We start from the raw sequence: 15,708 nt of genomic DNA, 5'->3' as shown, positions 1-15,708 counted from the left end.
GATATCTACATTTATAACATAACTTATTGCTCATGAGTGATATAGACCCGTGCAATAACTGTTCGTACATAACTCGTGTAAACATTATACAAATGAGCTAACCGCAATACAGATAATGTATTATGTATTCATACGCGCTGTCAGAAAACGTAAACAAACATAGTGTTGGCCGTTTGACCAAAGGACTTGTGTTGTTAATTTGTAACCGTCGATATCAACAAACTCCACAATGAAACAAATGGTTAGGAAATCTGGGTTTTATCCAAACACACGGTTCATAATCACAACACTAGCAAATATCTCGTCTAGAAATTACAACAATATGCATGTTTCTCTGTATTAAATTATGCAAATATCGGTACACATGAACATTGCAATAGTTTAAAAATTATAGCCACAATACTCCCAATTAACACAATGAAATGTCCAACATCCTGTACTTCGGTGAATCTTTACTTCGTACTGGCTAAGTGCTCAGTCTATGCAGTTCTCCAGCAATGCTCAGTCTAGGCAGTTGGCCAGCAATGCTCAGTTCACACAGTCACTGATTTCACATCAAATCTCACTCACTGTCTCTTGTGAATTTTACAATATTTTCAATGGTCCAATTTACAGAGGTAATATATCTATTTCCACACCCATCAAAATGACAAAATTCCATGTGGTAATCCATCAGCAAGACACTAAACTGCATTCGTAAGAACACACTCGCGTAATTGCTGATGACGTCATCCAGTTAGACATTGCTCACAATATCAATTTGGTTCTAAGGATTAACATGTGTTTAACTCGCTGAGTATCGTCAATTACAGTCTTGATTGCACGGTGGTTGACGACGAAGTAAATATGTTGCCAACAAGGTGCCATTTTATTCATTCTTCTTCAGTTTGACCTGTCTGGTCAGCGTGGTCGTGGTCAATGGAAGTGTAAGCTTCTCCTTGACTTTCTCATCCTCCCCGTAGTGAAAGCAGATGTTCGTAACCATGGTATCCATGAGCGCGTTTATGTGACAGGTGCGCGTGAGGAGATCTACGTCTGCGTATTTTTCATTCTCCATCACGCAAATAAATGCTTGAATCAAGAAAGAACATTTTGGAAGAACTTTGGTTGACTCACCGGCCTTTGCGCCTTGTATCTTAATCTGCTTTACATATTGCTCGTGTGATGTGTTCGCAAACAGCTGAGGAATGTCTGAATGTATTATCAACCTATCCGCATCCTGTGGAATCTTTCTCGGTTCAACCTTCCTGTCCTCTGGGCCTTTAAGCACTTTTGTTGTCGGAATAAGATTCAAGTTGTCCGATTGAATGATAAATATCTTTGGCTTTCCTGCATATGGTTTTAGCGTTTTAATGGCGTCATGAATTTTCTCCAGTGACAAAGAGTCATCATAAAACTGCAAATTGTTTGGGTCTTCTCCGCCTTGCGCATATCCCAGAAAGAAGAAAAAGAAGTAATCGTACCATTCTGCAGGACCTCCAGGTTTTCCCCAATCCGTCAAGGTATCCTGCACCTCTTTTTGTGTATAGTTTAGGAGTATTTTGACATCTTTTTTGGTCAACGTATACCTTTTCATGAACAGATTCTTTATTTGATCAGCATCTATGTCAAAACCTTCACCTTCACCGGGCAACTTAAAATATTCAGATGTTCCATCTGTTGGATGGGGGTTTGAAAATATGCGGACAAATATTCTTTTTCGACTTTTGTACTCTTCCATTTCAACTGATAATTCCTGAAATATTATAATAGAAAAATACATGAAATACGTGTAATTTTCCAATTACTTTCAGTATATTTACAAATAATATAATCGTTCCAAGCCTAAGTCTATTCGACACTTTCTTTGGCAAGTTTTGTCTTATAAATTAGAAGCATGGAGTCTGCCGAAATGTATTAAAAAAAATCACACTTGCAACAAATTTGGTTTAACGGCAATCCCCGCGAAAATTCACATCAAGAATATCTGAAAAATGGTCAGTTATTAACGGTAATTAATGTGTAATAATATTAAAACATACTTAAACAAGCAACGTCTCTGGATTGATATTCTTACCTTATTAGGCAATGCAAGATGGAATGAAAGTTTTAGTGAAATGTTTTAACCGAAACATGCTATACGACTATAACCAGTATATCTACCAAGATCACATCAAGGGAAACATTCCAACTGACCACAGTTTGAACAATATCTGACCAATCAATACCAATATTTGTTTTAGACATTGGTTTTTTCAAAGATTTTACCTCGTTACTTAGTATTTGATTTCATGTGACCCATTTTCAAACTAGGCAATGGTTTCAATAAGGAAAACATTCTAATAAAGTCTCATAAATTGGACCAGATGTATTGTCTCTAATTTGTTCCCAAGATTTTCTTTAGATTTGACATAGTGACCTCGTTTTTGACCCCAAGTGGCCCACTTTTACACGCGATTAAGAGTTGATCTCGGGAAACATTCTGTTCATGTTTGAACATTATCTAACCATTGGGTACCACGATATGGTTCCGCTGATATGGATTCGGATAGGTAAATATAAGATTTGAACTAGTGACCTATTTTTATCATATGTGACCGACCACATTTAAGACTGTTCAAGAGTTCATCCAAGGAAATCTTCTTTTTAAGCTTGATACACATTGGATAATATATGCTTCTAGTTTGCTCCTAAGATGTTTCTAAGATTTGACTTAGTGGCCATGTTTTTTACCCTATGTGACCCAAATCTACAAGCGGTCAATATTTGAACAAATAGTTGACCAAAATTGTATCATTATCTGACTTATCCCTACCAAAATGTTGTTCCGGTCAGAAAAGAGGTTATCGGACGGAACAACGAAATAATTGACAACGCCAACACATAATATCCCCTTCCAGAAAACTTCGGTTTGTAGCACCGCTCTGTATTATTCTGGTTTAATACATATTTGTAAACGCCCATGTGTGTATTTCATAATATAATCCTCGGAACTTATGAATTGTGGTATAAATTTTGTGTTTTTCTGCAAACAAGAAGTTAGACGAAAAAAGTGTCTTTGTTTCCATAAAAATATCGAAAACAAATAGGGTAGGTAAGTACCTATTTTTGAGAACCGGAAAGCTGTACCCAACTTTCCTTTATCAGGGGTTATTACTATTGTAATAGTCGACAGTTTATTTTAGACTTCCTTTAAAACAACACTTTTAATAAGGTCAGGACCAGAAGTTTTACCCCTTTTTATAATACAAATGCAATCTCGAACTTCAAGTGGAGTCACTATTTGATTTGAACTATCGTGACTGCTTTTTGATTGGAAGAAAGAGTTTAGAATGTTTGCTTTGCCCAAGGTGTCCTTTTATTAAAGCTGATTGTTGTGTCTGAGTAACGGAGTGCTGCGTGCTTTTGTTTTGTGTAGCGTTGAATTTTTTATGAGTTTCCAGAAATCTGGAAATGTTTCTGCCCAACAATGACTTATGACCAAATGCATTCTATATCCTTAAGCTCAATATACGGTCGGCGCAAAGCAGAACAACCCGTTTTAACGTAGATCATAACTACTCCGTGACTTTCAGTAGGACGTTCTTTCCTGTATGGTAATACATAGTTTGGGTCAAGAAGATCTTCATACGAAGTAGAGTTATTTAACCATGTGTCTGGTAATACCTAGATGTCAAACTGATTGAGTTCAGCATACAATTTCGATTTTATGTAATGCAAAATTGACAGATTTGAATTAAAGCCGGACGTGGACATCGAAGTCGATGCTGTCATGTTTAAATTGGACATGGGACCAGGATGTCACCAGAAGTAATCAATAGCATACATAGCCATGTAACCAGTTTGGAATTGCTCAGACTTTTGGTACCTTTACATCGCAATTGGTAGAAACCGAACATACCCACACGAAGTCTATAGACTGAAACATACACTTTCATGTGATTGCTGTGTGATAAAGAAAGTAGTATGGTTTGTCTCTGAGGGCCTAATGACAAGAGCAGAAAGCATTTGATAAAGTGAACAGAAGGAGAAGACAAGAAGTAAGACATGTGCGGTCGACAGAAGAATGAAACGAGGTTGTTCCGACATGCCTTAAGGTTTATTTAAAATAGCGGGGTGAGGTTGGGGACATGTGTGAAAAAGGTTTGGTTAACTAATGAAAAACCAACAGAAGAACGAAGCGTAATTAGACTTCTTAAAATGTGAAAAATGTTTTATTTGATAATTTCAGTACGTGTAAGTTGGAGTGGGTCTATATAACCGTATACCATTGGTGGATATATACTGACAATACATTTAGAATTATCATATTTGTCTTAAAGCTGCACCCTCACTATTTGAACTCTTTGACATTTTTTTTTATCTTTTGTTTTGGAACGAGCCATTTTTTGCGAAAATGCATGCAAACCAGTGATATAAGACTGCTAACAAAAATAAGATTGTAAGTTTTCATATTTGTGATCAAAAATTGATATTTCATGCGTTTTTCTTAAAGCGTTAGTAACGCTTTTAGCCAAAAATCATCGACCGTTAATATGAAAAACTGGGATCTGATATTTTGTCAGCAGTGTTTTATTTAATGTTTTCTTTGTTTGTTCCCAGTTTAGTACAATGATGCTTTTATGAAATTATATGATAACACAGTTTAAAACCTTGTATTTGCTAAGGCACACTGTGTGTGATGCTTATAGTTTCAAACAATAACTGCGCATGCATCGTATCTTTGAAAAGTGTTTGCATTAGGTACCTTGAATTGTATTCCTTCGTCTGCAGATGGAGTTGGGATCCCCTATCATTGAAGTACTTGGGGTTTACCTATGAGTTTATTATTATTTGTTTTATTATTAAGTTTCCTCAAATTAATGCATACTTTGATAAGATTTACCTTTTACCTTTTTTACTTTATTCAGGATTGGGATAAGAGTGAAGTTGTGCACGCAAACCCTCAGTAAATTTACATTTTACTGACCGTTCCAAGGCGGTACCTAACAATCCTTGATTAACACACCTAGTTTTTTATATATTATATATGCACTGTGTTGTTTGTGGAGTTTTATGCTGTTGTTCCATGTTTCTTGTTTGTGATTTTTGTTTTTGTGTTCTATGTCTTTGGCGTTTACCCTGTGCCATTAAACGGGGTTTATGTTAAAACGTTTGGCTACTGAGCCTTTTTCTGTAGTTTTTCATATAAATAATTATAATTATCACACGTTTGCAGATATTTACGCAAAATATGTCTTATTCCAAGGCAAAAATAAAATAGTTGTCAAAATGCTAAATTTGTTAGAGTGCAGCTGTAAGTGTTTGGGTTCTGTGACGAGTTTTATGCTTTAAAGGCCAGAAAGAACACATTTCAGTAAATGAATATCAAAAGGAAATATCAAATAACTCATCTCTGTTAAGTATGCTTTGGTGTGTATTATTACCCTAAACGTGATATCAGACAAACCTGATATCAGACAATAGAAGTTATATCAGATTGTTTAAAACAAGCTTTATCTAAAAAAAAAAACATGAACGAAATGTAAATCCCTATTATGAGACTATTATACGAAACAAAACTATAGGTTGTCATAAATAATTAACTAAGAAATCTGCTAGTTTTTGTTCTAACCTGAACGTTACTCGTTAGTATCTCTTTGTAGGTTTGAAGTATTTTAACAAATTCGTATGTTTTTAAAGGAGCAATTATAGTGAAACAAAAACAAAATAAAACAACAAAATTTAACATTTATTCAAACAGTTTGTAATAGATTACACCGAATCATATACCTCTTTTCATGTAAAAAATCTTTAAAAATGAATTTACCCCACCCACTTTCTAAGTTTTGTATTGAGGAAGTGCTTTAAATATGTTTTTTGAACATTTAATCCCTTAATATCTTTGAGAGAAAGGCTAGCATACTTGGCATAATTAACATATGTATATAATGGTAAACGCACACACACTGATAATAATGAAATTATTTTACCTGCAACTTTTAGAATCCCAAAATCGTTTCACGAAGTTGTAAGATTAGATAAATAAGCTGATAGCGTAACACATCAATGCATCTAGGACAAAGGCATAAGGAAGTATTCAGTTAAAAAATGTCCTGCGACATGATCAAACAATAGCTCTACTTCATGAAATGTGTCCTACTGGCACGTACATATCAATGAATAACCTCTAGATATAGAAACTATATTTAGTCAACAGCAATGCAATAAATGCCTGTAGTTCTGGGAAGACACAGAATCGCGTTAAATGAAATAATGAAGCAATCTAAATCCTAAGATATGATTACAGCTCAGGTTTCGACCTAAGGGACCTCAGATTTGCGTTGCAAAGCACTATCTGTGTGATTGCGTGGGTCAAACTGTCGCCACAAGTTCTCAAACTCGCGACCGTACAGTCGGACGATCCGGCGGTTGTTGAGCGCCAGCAGGTTTTCCTGGTCACCGGAAATGGTCTGACGCGACCGGTTAAAGGAGCCAGTGAGAAGGGTGTGCCCGTCAATCACGACAACCGTGTGGTGCTGAAAGTACGGGGAGTTGTCTGTCCGTTCGTCGATGCCTTTAATGTCGGTAAAACATATAAATGAATTAAAGAAGTAAACATGAATTAGTAAAAAACGGTTCTTGCAGTCGTAACTATTTTTTATTTATAGTTTATACTTTGCACATCAAGTGGAGTGAATTACTTATTGTGCAAAGCACAGCAGGTCAAAGTAAAGTAACTTACCAGAGCCAATTTTTACTAACGTGTATTTACTGCAGCAATCAGGCACACAACTCATACCTTTAACGAGAGTTTCTGTAATCATTAATCATAATAGATATTTATTTTTATGTCAAATAATATATGACAATAATAATCAAAGTTGATGAAATATGTGTAGTTACAGCTACATAAAAGTGTAACGTATCATGTAAGCAGTCGCACATGCAATATTTATAATATAACTTCACATTTTAGACACTTATGTTATAAGTTATTCGCCTGTGAATACTTGCAAAATATTGTACATGTATATAAGAAGTAATGTTTACAGGTTAGACCACCGTCATTTGAAAGGAATAATCTTTTGCTTTCTTTCTATGGCTTCATTTTCACTGTTGTGAGTAGTAGCTTTTGATTTTCGTTTCTTCCACCTTTTGTAGTTTGTGGAGAAAGTAAACTAGTTCAGAAGTAAGTCCGATTGCAACGGCAATCCCTGCAGCCTTCAGCCATCGGTGGGACGTTATACCTTCAACATGTTTAGCAATCGGCTTCTTTGGCATCTGACCCCACTGATTTTGAAATATACGGTCCATCGTCGATGTCTTCAACCTACTTTAATTTATATTAATCTATGTACATTGACGTACTGATCGATTAATAATTGGGCACTTACAGCATTGCCTCAAAATATGTAAAGTCCCGTGTTAAAAACGTTAGTATACATTCACGCTAAGTGGAGTACGGTGTTTTCGTCAAAACGGAAATGAAAGTAAAATAGGTAAAAATTTCTACTTCCGGCTTCGTTTCCAACATGACAGTTCTGGAAAAACACTATAACAAAATTGAGTTAATAAGAAATTATACATAAAATAAACGACAATGAATAACGAAGAAAACACCGTTCTTGTCTGTTGAGAGGAAGAGTTTGATAGAAACCGCACATTTAACTCGTATCTCGTTTATAACAATAACTTCTGTGGAAGAAGACTGAACTTCAATTATCGTCCCAAATTTCGAGTTACTTTAGATTAATGATAAAACAGTCGAGACTTGTTATGTCTAAGTCGGGACGTAGAAAAATCTTCGACATAATAAAACAATCATATAAAAATTCTTGACACACATTCTAATTAAGTGACATGGCGCAAACCGTCATGAATTTTTCGCACCTGAACCCAATCTGCGAGCTTCAACAAAAGAAAAGTTTGAAGCAATCGTCTGAGGCAAGACAATAATCCTGAAAACCCAAAATTAAAAATAGGTACCACTGAAATTACGTATCAGATGTAAGTTTAACTGCAAGGGATTGACATTGACCAGAAGCTTAAATTTGACCTTTACATCAGTAACTTCTGTAAAATAACAGCAATCAAATAAACATACACCTTTAACTTTTGTCCCATGTCTTGACATTACAGCATGGAAGCAAATACAAATCAGATGTAAAAACTGCGGGAAGAGGCGCTTCGTTTTGTGTACTATAACTATGTTTCAGCTTATGAAGACTTGTTAAAAAAATTCGACGTACCTACGCTCAAAATTAAATAGATGCGAACATTGGCACTTGAAACATTAAGCATGATTTAGGATACTTAACTTTATAACACCAGTTGTTTTAAATGACTTTATTATTAAGAAAAATATTTCATATATATTTAAACATATTACTGTTAATAACTCTTAATTGAGTCCAAAGAACAGGGTCCGTGTTCTGTTTTGTTGCCTTCTCTTTGCTTATGCTTTATTTAGTTCTAAATTTAGATTTGTGCTGCATGTAGCATTGCTTGCTTTTTTATTGGCTGTATTACATATAAATGTTTTCACTGTAATATGAATGTCTATTTCATATACTATTAATGTTTGGTTTGTGTTTCCTTATTTGCTGTAATGTAATGCTTGTAACTTTTAATTGAGTCCATAGAACAAGGCCCGGCTTGTGTTCTGTTGCCTTATGACTGTTCTGGACTCCAGTTTATTTCTGACGCAGCTATTTTAAATTCCTGGTTCTTATTTACTTCACGGAGTTGCGTAATTTCATTTCAAAGATGCGAGATATAGATTGCCTTTTCGTTGATATCATACTTAAAGTCTTAATTATATCGCATTGTTCTTCGCCTATAGATGGGAAATCATTTTTAAAAAAAATCGTAAACTCATGGGACCAATTTACTTCTATTACCTTATCGTCCTGATTTATGATTTAAAATCGACTTAAATGTTTTAAATTAAATTTTATAATTCTGAATCGTCTTGATGTATTGTTCAATCATTCTGCCGTGGTTTCCTCAATATTTTTTTCTCATGACAAATTAATACATTAACTGTCATCCGAGAGTAAAAATATGAGGTGCCTTATCAGATACATCGTTGTAAAACACAATAAAAACACACGTACACTATGTAATGCTTTAATCTTGGTGAAATAACAAGGGCACATTCAAATACTATGTACATGCAGTTGCATTTCGGTATACAAAGTTGTGTCACAAAATAATTTAAGCTTATCGACCTCCGTAATGTCTACAAAACCGATTAATTCAAAATCATAACCTCTCTGAATTGTTTACTTCTTTTTCGCGTTCAGCTTTATTCCACAAAAACCTGTTTCCATGTTGAGAGCCAACCACATCGAGAGCGACAGCTAACAGTAGCGCTAGACCCGCATAGCCCATAACTTGATACAGGAACGTCTGAGGACCAAAGTTTTCGTATAGGTAGCCGATTAGCCTTAAGTGGCAAATTCCACCTACAGATCCGCCTAGCAGGATAATCGACATTCCAATTCCGGTCAGCTCCATATGGTAGTCAGTCCATGCGACACAGGAAGGCCAGAGCGGCGCTATAAACACCCCGAGTGGTTGTACCAACACCCAGTGGGCCATGGTGTTGTGCTTGGCGAAAATATTCATGAGAATGGCAATGACAGTAAGGCCGCTTGTCTGGATCAATATCAGGATGCGTATAGACACCCACCTGGCGGCGACCGAGAACACCACCCGCCCTACCGTAAAGCTGATCCAGAATGCTGTGTTGATGTAGGAAGCGTCGTCGTTGGAGAATTGAAGCTGGTCAATGGAGAAGCTGCGGATAAAGTTGGCCACCACCCTCTCCCCGCCGCCGGCATTCGCAAAGTACAGGAATATGAGTAAGAATAGCTGTACTCCATAACAGGTTCGGCCCCCCGTACATGTGGCGGGGTTCACCATTTCGATAAGAGATCTGTCTTTTTCAGGTTTAATGCTTTTGCCAATAGTTTTTTCCAAGTTTACGTCTTGAAATTGACGTTCTCGAATTTGAAAGAAATAAAATGAGAGGGAATGTATTAGGACCAATCCGGCTGAGATCATGTAGGAATATTCTATTCTGGACTGCTTGATTATTTGTGTTTCCTGTGTAACATTTGTATATAAAAGAGTGTGGTTAATGTAAGGCATTTCAGTCACATTGCTGTACGTGTTTTCGAGAGGAACGTCAACTGTTTTCACCAGGGCTAGAAACGGGTTGGTGTAGAGTGGAATCACGAACGAGCCGATCCCGTAACCGGAATGCAGCAGAATCATTGGCGTGGCAGATTTCTCCAACCATAACTTGAGAATCAACTTTTGTCCAGCTGTAAAATAGTATTGATAACTTTCCTTAGAGGATGAATACTTATATGAAAAACTACAGAAACAAGCTGATTCAATGCAGGGTTATAAGTACTGAGGACAAACAAAAAGAATCAACAATACCATTCAGTCGTGAATTTAATGAAATTCCGTTCGAAGTTTGAGGCATGTCCATAAACGATGCTTCCGAAATACATTGAGGGTTCAGTAGGAGATTGTTTTCAATTTGGTTTTCACCAGTATTAATTTAAAATAATTTGTTTAAAAATCCATGATCTAGAGTTATATTTCAGTACAAGGTAACCGCTTACTTCTCAGAAGACTAACGCGCAATCGCAATTTAACGGCATCCTAAAAATTGTATTACGTTACCGAAAACTATCAACAAGGACATCACAAGACATCAATCAGTGTGTGTATACCACGTGATAAATTACGTCATATATTATACGTCAGAAGGCAACATTTTGCTTAAAATGAAGACTTTAATCAAAGATATAAAAAGATGACTTTTCTTTTGCTTCACCATTTTAAATAAAACAAAGGGAAGTCTATGCCGCTTAAAGAGCCACGCCTTCGTTTAATAATATATTGACAGTGCTCCGTCAGACGGCCGTATTGGGAAAAAGTTTGTTGAAGTGTTTTAAGAAACTACACTCTCAATCAGACTCTGATAAAAGACCGAAAGAGGGGCTCCGTAAGCGGCGTAGACTGCGCTATGTTTCATTTAAAATGGTGAAGGAATAGGAAAGTAATCTTTGTTTAAAGTCTTCGTTCGAAGCGAAGTATTGCCTTCCGACGTAGCATTTATGACGCAATTGATCACGTGGTATACACACACAGTCAATGTTTTTTTTTGTAAAATGTCAAATGTAAAACTACGCCATCAACGATTCAATGTAGGGCTATATACACTGCGTGTTGAGGTTGTCTTCGGAATTCACGAGGCGCAACGAAATCGAATACAAATTCTTTGCTTACAGTACCAGAAGATGTATGATGAGTATGCTATTTTTTGTGGATTATCTTAAATGACATTTGAAATACAATGATTTTTTTCAGAGCTATATCGTATTGTATTTCACTCGTGGTCATAGAAAATATTTTCACAAGTGACACAGCTATTTTATCTTTATTTTTTTCTTTAATAGATGCTCTGATATCAGTCCGCTTGGTGCTGAATCCCGATTCTCTTAATGAAATGAGATCTACCCTATTTTGGAGATGTTAGCGGAAATAAAGAACTTTTTGCCTTATACTCAGCTTGATTCCTTTTATGCGTGTCTCACACGTGGTTTGACGTCATTTATGGCATCGAAACGTCATATTCGACAATTTCCAGTATATTGCGAGTGATCTCATGTGATAATGCGCGTTCCGGGAAGAAAGTGGTTACCGTACGCGTCTCACACATCAAAATTGAACTTCAAATGTCTAAATGAAAAAAGATATTCTATGCAGCAAGAAAATATTTTGACATTGTTTTACGACTGAGTTGTCTTTACCCTCCGATTACTCTGTATAATGATTGTGCAATACAGCCATTAGTATTTACCTATGTTGATAACGGACTCCACGAGACCGCCGATAAAGCAAAACACCCATAGCAGCTCGACGCTTGGCGAGTAGGGGATGGCCATTGTGACGACGGCGGCGATATCGAGACAAACTGCCACCATAACGTGACACCAGCGTCCGAACCGGTCCACCAACAGCCCGCCCAGTACGCATCCCGGAAACAGACCCACGCTACGACCGGAAATGGCGACTGCGATATGTTCATAGTCCGTGCCTAGTTTCAGCACCAAATCCTTCTGAGTCGGCCCGAATATTTCCAAATACAGTCCCTAAAAAGCACAGAAAGACGAAATACTTCTTTGACATGTTTCACTGAGGAATATTTGTTCATCGCATCATCTTGATCATTATGTCATATTGCCGGGTATTAATGACCGGATATTGGCATTAAAGTGGCAAGCGTAACGCATATATGCCTTAAAATCACAGAGTGAGATATGTATATATGCAGGATCAAGAACGAATGCACATACATTTGTAATTTCATATAAATTCAATACCGTTATTATTGCAAACACATAAAATTGTAAAGTGACACTTGCAACGGTTGCATTTAAGTATCGCACTTTGTGCAGAAAGAAATTCGGAATGTTTGCAAATATTAACATTTTAAATAAAATATTCAGGTTTTTCTTTGTAACTCATGTGACCCGATTGTGCATAGGATCGACGCCGACGTGACGGCTCTTCCAATGAAAAATTAAAACGATGGTATTTCTAGCGTTTATCTATAATGAGGCCTGGGAGTCCAGACATCAACCGCCCACACACCCAATATCATCTGATATCGGGCGCTTAAGAAATATATATATATATATATATATATATACGTACAGGAAAATAATTGTGTTAATATAAATACATTTGACTACATTATTTTAAAGTGCGGTTCAATCTCACCAGAGCCAGCCACGTTGCCACGAGAAATCCAGTTTCAGTGACCTTTGCCACAGTACTTTTACTAGCTTTTCCAGCATTGATATCCTGGAACTCTAGTTCCTTTTTAGTTTCTGTATCCATTTTATATATAAGTATAATGTGCTCGATACGAGTTCCCAGCGAAGAAATGACTAAACAGCATATGCCTGTACCTAATCACAGTCGACTGCCTTTATAACATAATATTGTTGCTGAGAACAAAAACCGTGCACCTTCAAATAGACTGTATGGAGTGACAATCATATAAGCCAAAGACGTCTATTTTATATCTTTATATATATGTATGACAAATGATATTGTGTGGTCCAGTACCTGACAATTCCTCAATAAATATAATGAGATAGGAATTTAAAATTTGCTTTAAATACGGAACATATAAATATATATATCAGGGGCAGAAACAGGAGTTAACGGTATAGGTCGTGCGCCTGCCTCGGGAACCATACTATGTTAAGGAGAAGTTCGGGTGATTGTCGCTGATTTTATTATAAACATTCTAGTGTAGTATCTTGCAGCATATTTTGTCTGTCATATCGAGATGAAAAAGAGCAGTTATATCGAGATGAAAAAGAGCACTGATTGATATAAACTTAAGTTATCTAATGGTCCTCACTGGCTTGGAAATCAGGATCCAATCATTCATTTCTAAGCATCTGCTCCCTTCCGATGGCTTCTCACACGTTCTTTAATTTGCTTCATAGCTTTAATATAAAAAGATTGAATCCAAAGTGAACTGCTTTAAAATAACGATTTAAACGTAAACTTATGTTTTACGCAGCCACGTTTAGGGACACTGCACATTAATTAAGCGCATACAATGCTGTCACTTAATTTATTAATCACTAAGTTTTAATGCAAACGAAAAAAAAAATATCAAAACATAACAGGTTATAGAGTTGCTTCATATTATTATTATACAAATATACATATACACGTGCTTTTCAACCTGCTAAACACACATTTAAATGGCATTCACGTCTTGGAAAAAAACACCGTAAAATATCACCCAATACATGTTCAACAAACAACATTTAATTATATGAGTATGTATAAATTATATTGACAAATATTACACAATTCTTTGCAACATTAGATTTAATTTCACCCTAGTTGAACTATCACTTCATACGTAGACGTAATTTAAACGTTCATTTTTAAAATGAACTAACAAAATGGTGCTTTAAAATTACTGAGGAATCATAAGCATTTGAAAAATGTATATTCCATAACATGTAAAATATATTTATAACATAACCTACGGAGGAGTGATATAAACCCATGCAATATTTATCATTAATAGTGTTATAATTATACAATTGAGGTAACCGCATTACAGAACAAGTGCTGTCGTAAGACAGTGCGCTCGACTACGCCGCTTTGACTTACACTAGCGGATTTAGAGGGGGGCGCATCCGTCGCGCGCCCCGTCTAAAATCGTAAAAGTTTACTTTTTATGTCAATTTAGGAGATAAAAAATAATAAAATACGCCAATAATGCATCATTTCCAACTACAAATTGTTATTTTTTCTTGATTGCTTAACCCCCAATCCATATGCAAACAGTTTATGCCATACACTTTCGGTTCAGAGGGAGGGGTGCATGTCAAAAGGTTGCGCCCCTAAGCTACGCCCCCTCTAACGTTGATTCCTGGATCCGCCCCTGACTTAGAAGTAAACACAATAATGATGTGTGTGCCTGTCAAAAGCAATAAAAAAAGAAAAAAGTAAACAGTGACATAACTCTCGGGGGTCCTAAACACAATCTCCTGAAAGGTCTCTATAAACTCTTTATATATACCAAGTTTGCTCGCAATATGCCAACGCTTACTCAAGTTATTCAATACAAACCATTTTCCTATTAATAGTAACTTTTATCTTGGCCTTGATCCTAGGGGCCTCAAACGCAATCCCATGAAAGGTCTCCATAAACTCTTCCTATATACCTAGTTTGGTCACTATAAGTCAAACCTAGCTAAAAATATTTCATACATGAGGTGACTTTGACGCTGCCCTACCACCAGCCCGCCCAAACAATGACACAAGTCATTTTAATAACTAGTTTTCCCTTTGTGAAAACTTAGTTAAGAATATAAAAATGTGCCTGTCAAAAGAAATAAAAAGAAAATATGTAACCTTATTGTAAGATGATCGTCATTAATTGTTCGCAGTATTAAGTCAATTGAATGAAGGGTATAAAAGTGTTTTTTTATTAAAATCCAAACATGCCCTACAATTTTAACCTGCTCTAAACCTTTAACCTAAGTTCCTAAGTCAATCAAAGGCCATAACGTGTATAAAAGATAATATGAAGTTATCTAACCTCATTATGTGATGGCCCTGAACAACTGTGTGAAGTACTAAGTGAATTGAATGAAGGGTATTGGACTAATAAGAGAAAATCCTAACTTGCTCTAAAACTTTAACCTGCCCTAAAACTTTAACCTAAGTTCCTAAGTCAATCAGGGGTCATGACTTGTATTAAGGATCATATGGAGTTATGTAACCTCATTGGGTGATGGTTCTGAACAACTGTGTGAAGTATTAAGTCAAATGAAATAAATACCCCAACCTGCCCTAAAACTTTAACCTAAGTTCCATATTCAATCAGGGGCTATAATTTGTATAAAGGATAATATGGAGTTATCTAACATCATTCTGTGATGGCCCTGGACATCTGTGTGAAGTATTAAGCAAATTGAATGAAGGGTATTGGACTTATAAGTGAAAATCCCAACTTGCCTTAAAACTTAACCGGACGCCGACGCTGGGGCGAGTAGTATAGCCCTCCTTATTCTGCGGATAGTCGAGCTAAAATGTATTCATATGCGCTGTTAGCAAACGTAAACAAACATTGTGTCGGCCGAATGGCCAAAGGACTGGTGCTGTTACCGTCGGTGTCAA

The 15,708-nt window shown here is 36.2% G+C and overlaps 2 protein-coding genes across 2 annotated transcripts; both read right to left on the bottom strand.

The window, feature by feature from the left end:
• Positions 1 to 325: 325 nt before the first annotated feature.
• On the bottom strand, positions 326 to 6,069 carry LOC128246678 (uncharacterized). Its single transcript, XM_052965005.1, has 2 exons — positions 5,952 to 6,069; positions 326 to 1,735 (listed from the first exon to the last, which is right to left on the bottom strand). Exon 2 carries the CDS (start codon positions 1,718 to 1,720, stop codon positions 869 to 871), a length of 852 nt encoding a protein of 283 aa, XP_052820965.1. The 5' UTR covers positions 1,721 to 1,735; positions 5,952 to 6,069; the 3' UTR covers positions 326 to 868.
• A 3,025-nt stretch (positions 6,070 to 9,094) lies between these two features.
• LOC128223516 (sodium-dependent glucose transporter 1-like) lies at positions 9,095 to 12,921 on the bottom strand. The gene is made up of 3 exons (XM_052932796.1): positions 12,769 to 12,921; positions 11,846 to 12,137; positions 9,095 to 10,292 (listed from the first exon to the last, which is right to left on the bottom strand). Exons 1-3 carry the CDS (start codon positions 12,886 to 12,888, stop codon positions 9,226 to 9,228), a joined length of 1,479 nt encoding a protein of 492 aa, XP_052788756.1. The 5' UTR covers positions 12,889 to 12,921; the 3' UTR covers positions 9,095 to 9,225.
• Between the last annotated feature and the right edge of the window lie 2,787 nt (positions 12,922 to 15,708).

Source organism: Mya arenaria, chromosome 2, assembly GCF_026914265.1.
Source record: "Mya arenaria isolate MELC-2E11 chromosome 2, ASM2691426v1".
Lineage (NCBI taxonomy): Eukaryota > Metazoa > Mollusca > Bivalvia > Myida > Myidae > Mya > Mya arenaria.
This window is presented reverse-complemented; position numbering and strand designations above follow the sequence as displayed.

Excerpts from the sequence above, each read along its gene's own strand:
- LOC128246678 (XM_052965005.1), bottom strand. The coding sequence starts at position 1,720 with ATGGAAGAGTACAAAAGTCGAAAAAGAATATTTGTCCGCATATTTTCA.
- LOC128223516 (XM_052932796.1), bottom strand. The coding sequence starts at position 12,888 with ATGGATACAGAAACTAAAAAGGAACTAGAGTTCCAGGATATCAATGCT. Across the intron at positions 12,138-12,768 it reads TGGCAACGTGGCTGGCTCTG|GGACTGTATTTGGAAATATT; the intron begins GTGAGATTGAAC and ends TGTGCTTTTTAG. Across the intron at positions 10,293-11,845 it reads GGAGTCCGTTATCAACATAG|CTGGACAAAAGTTGATTCTC; the intron begins GTAAATACTAAT and ends ACTATTTTACAG.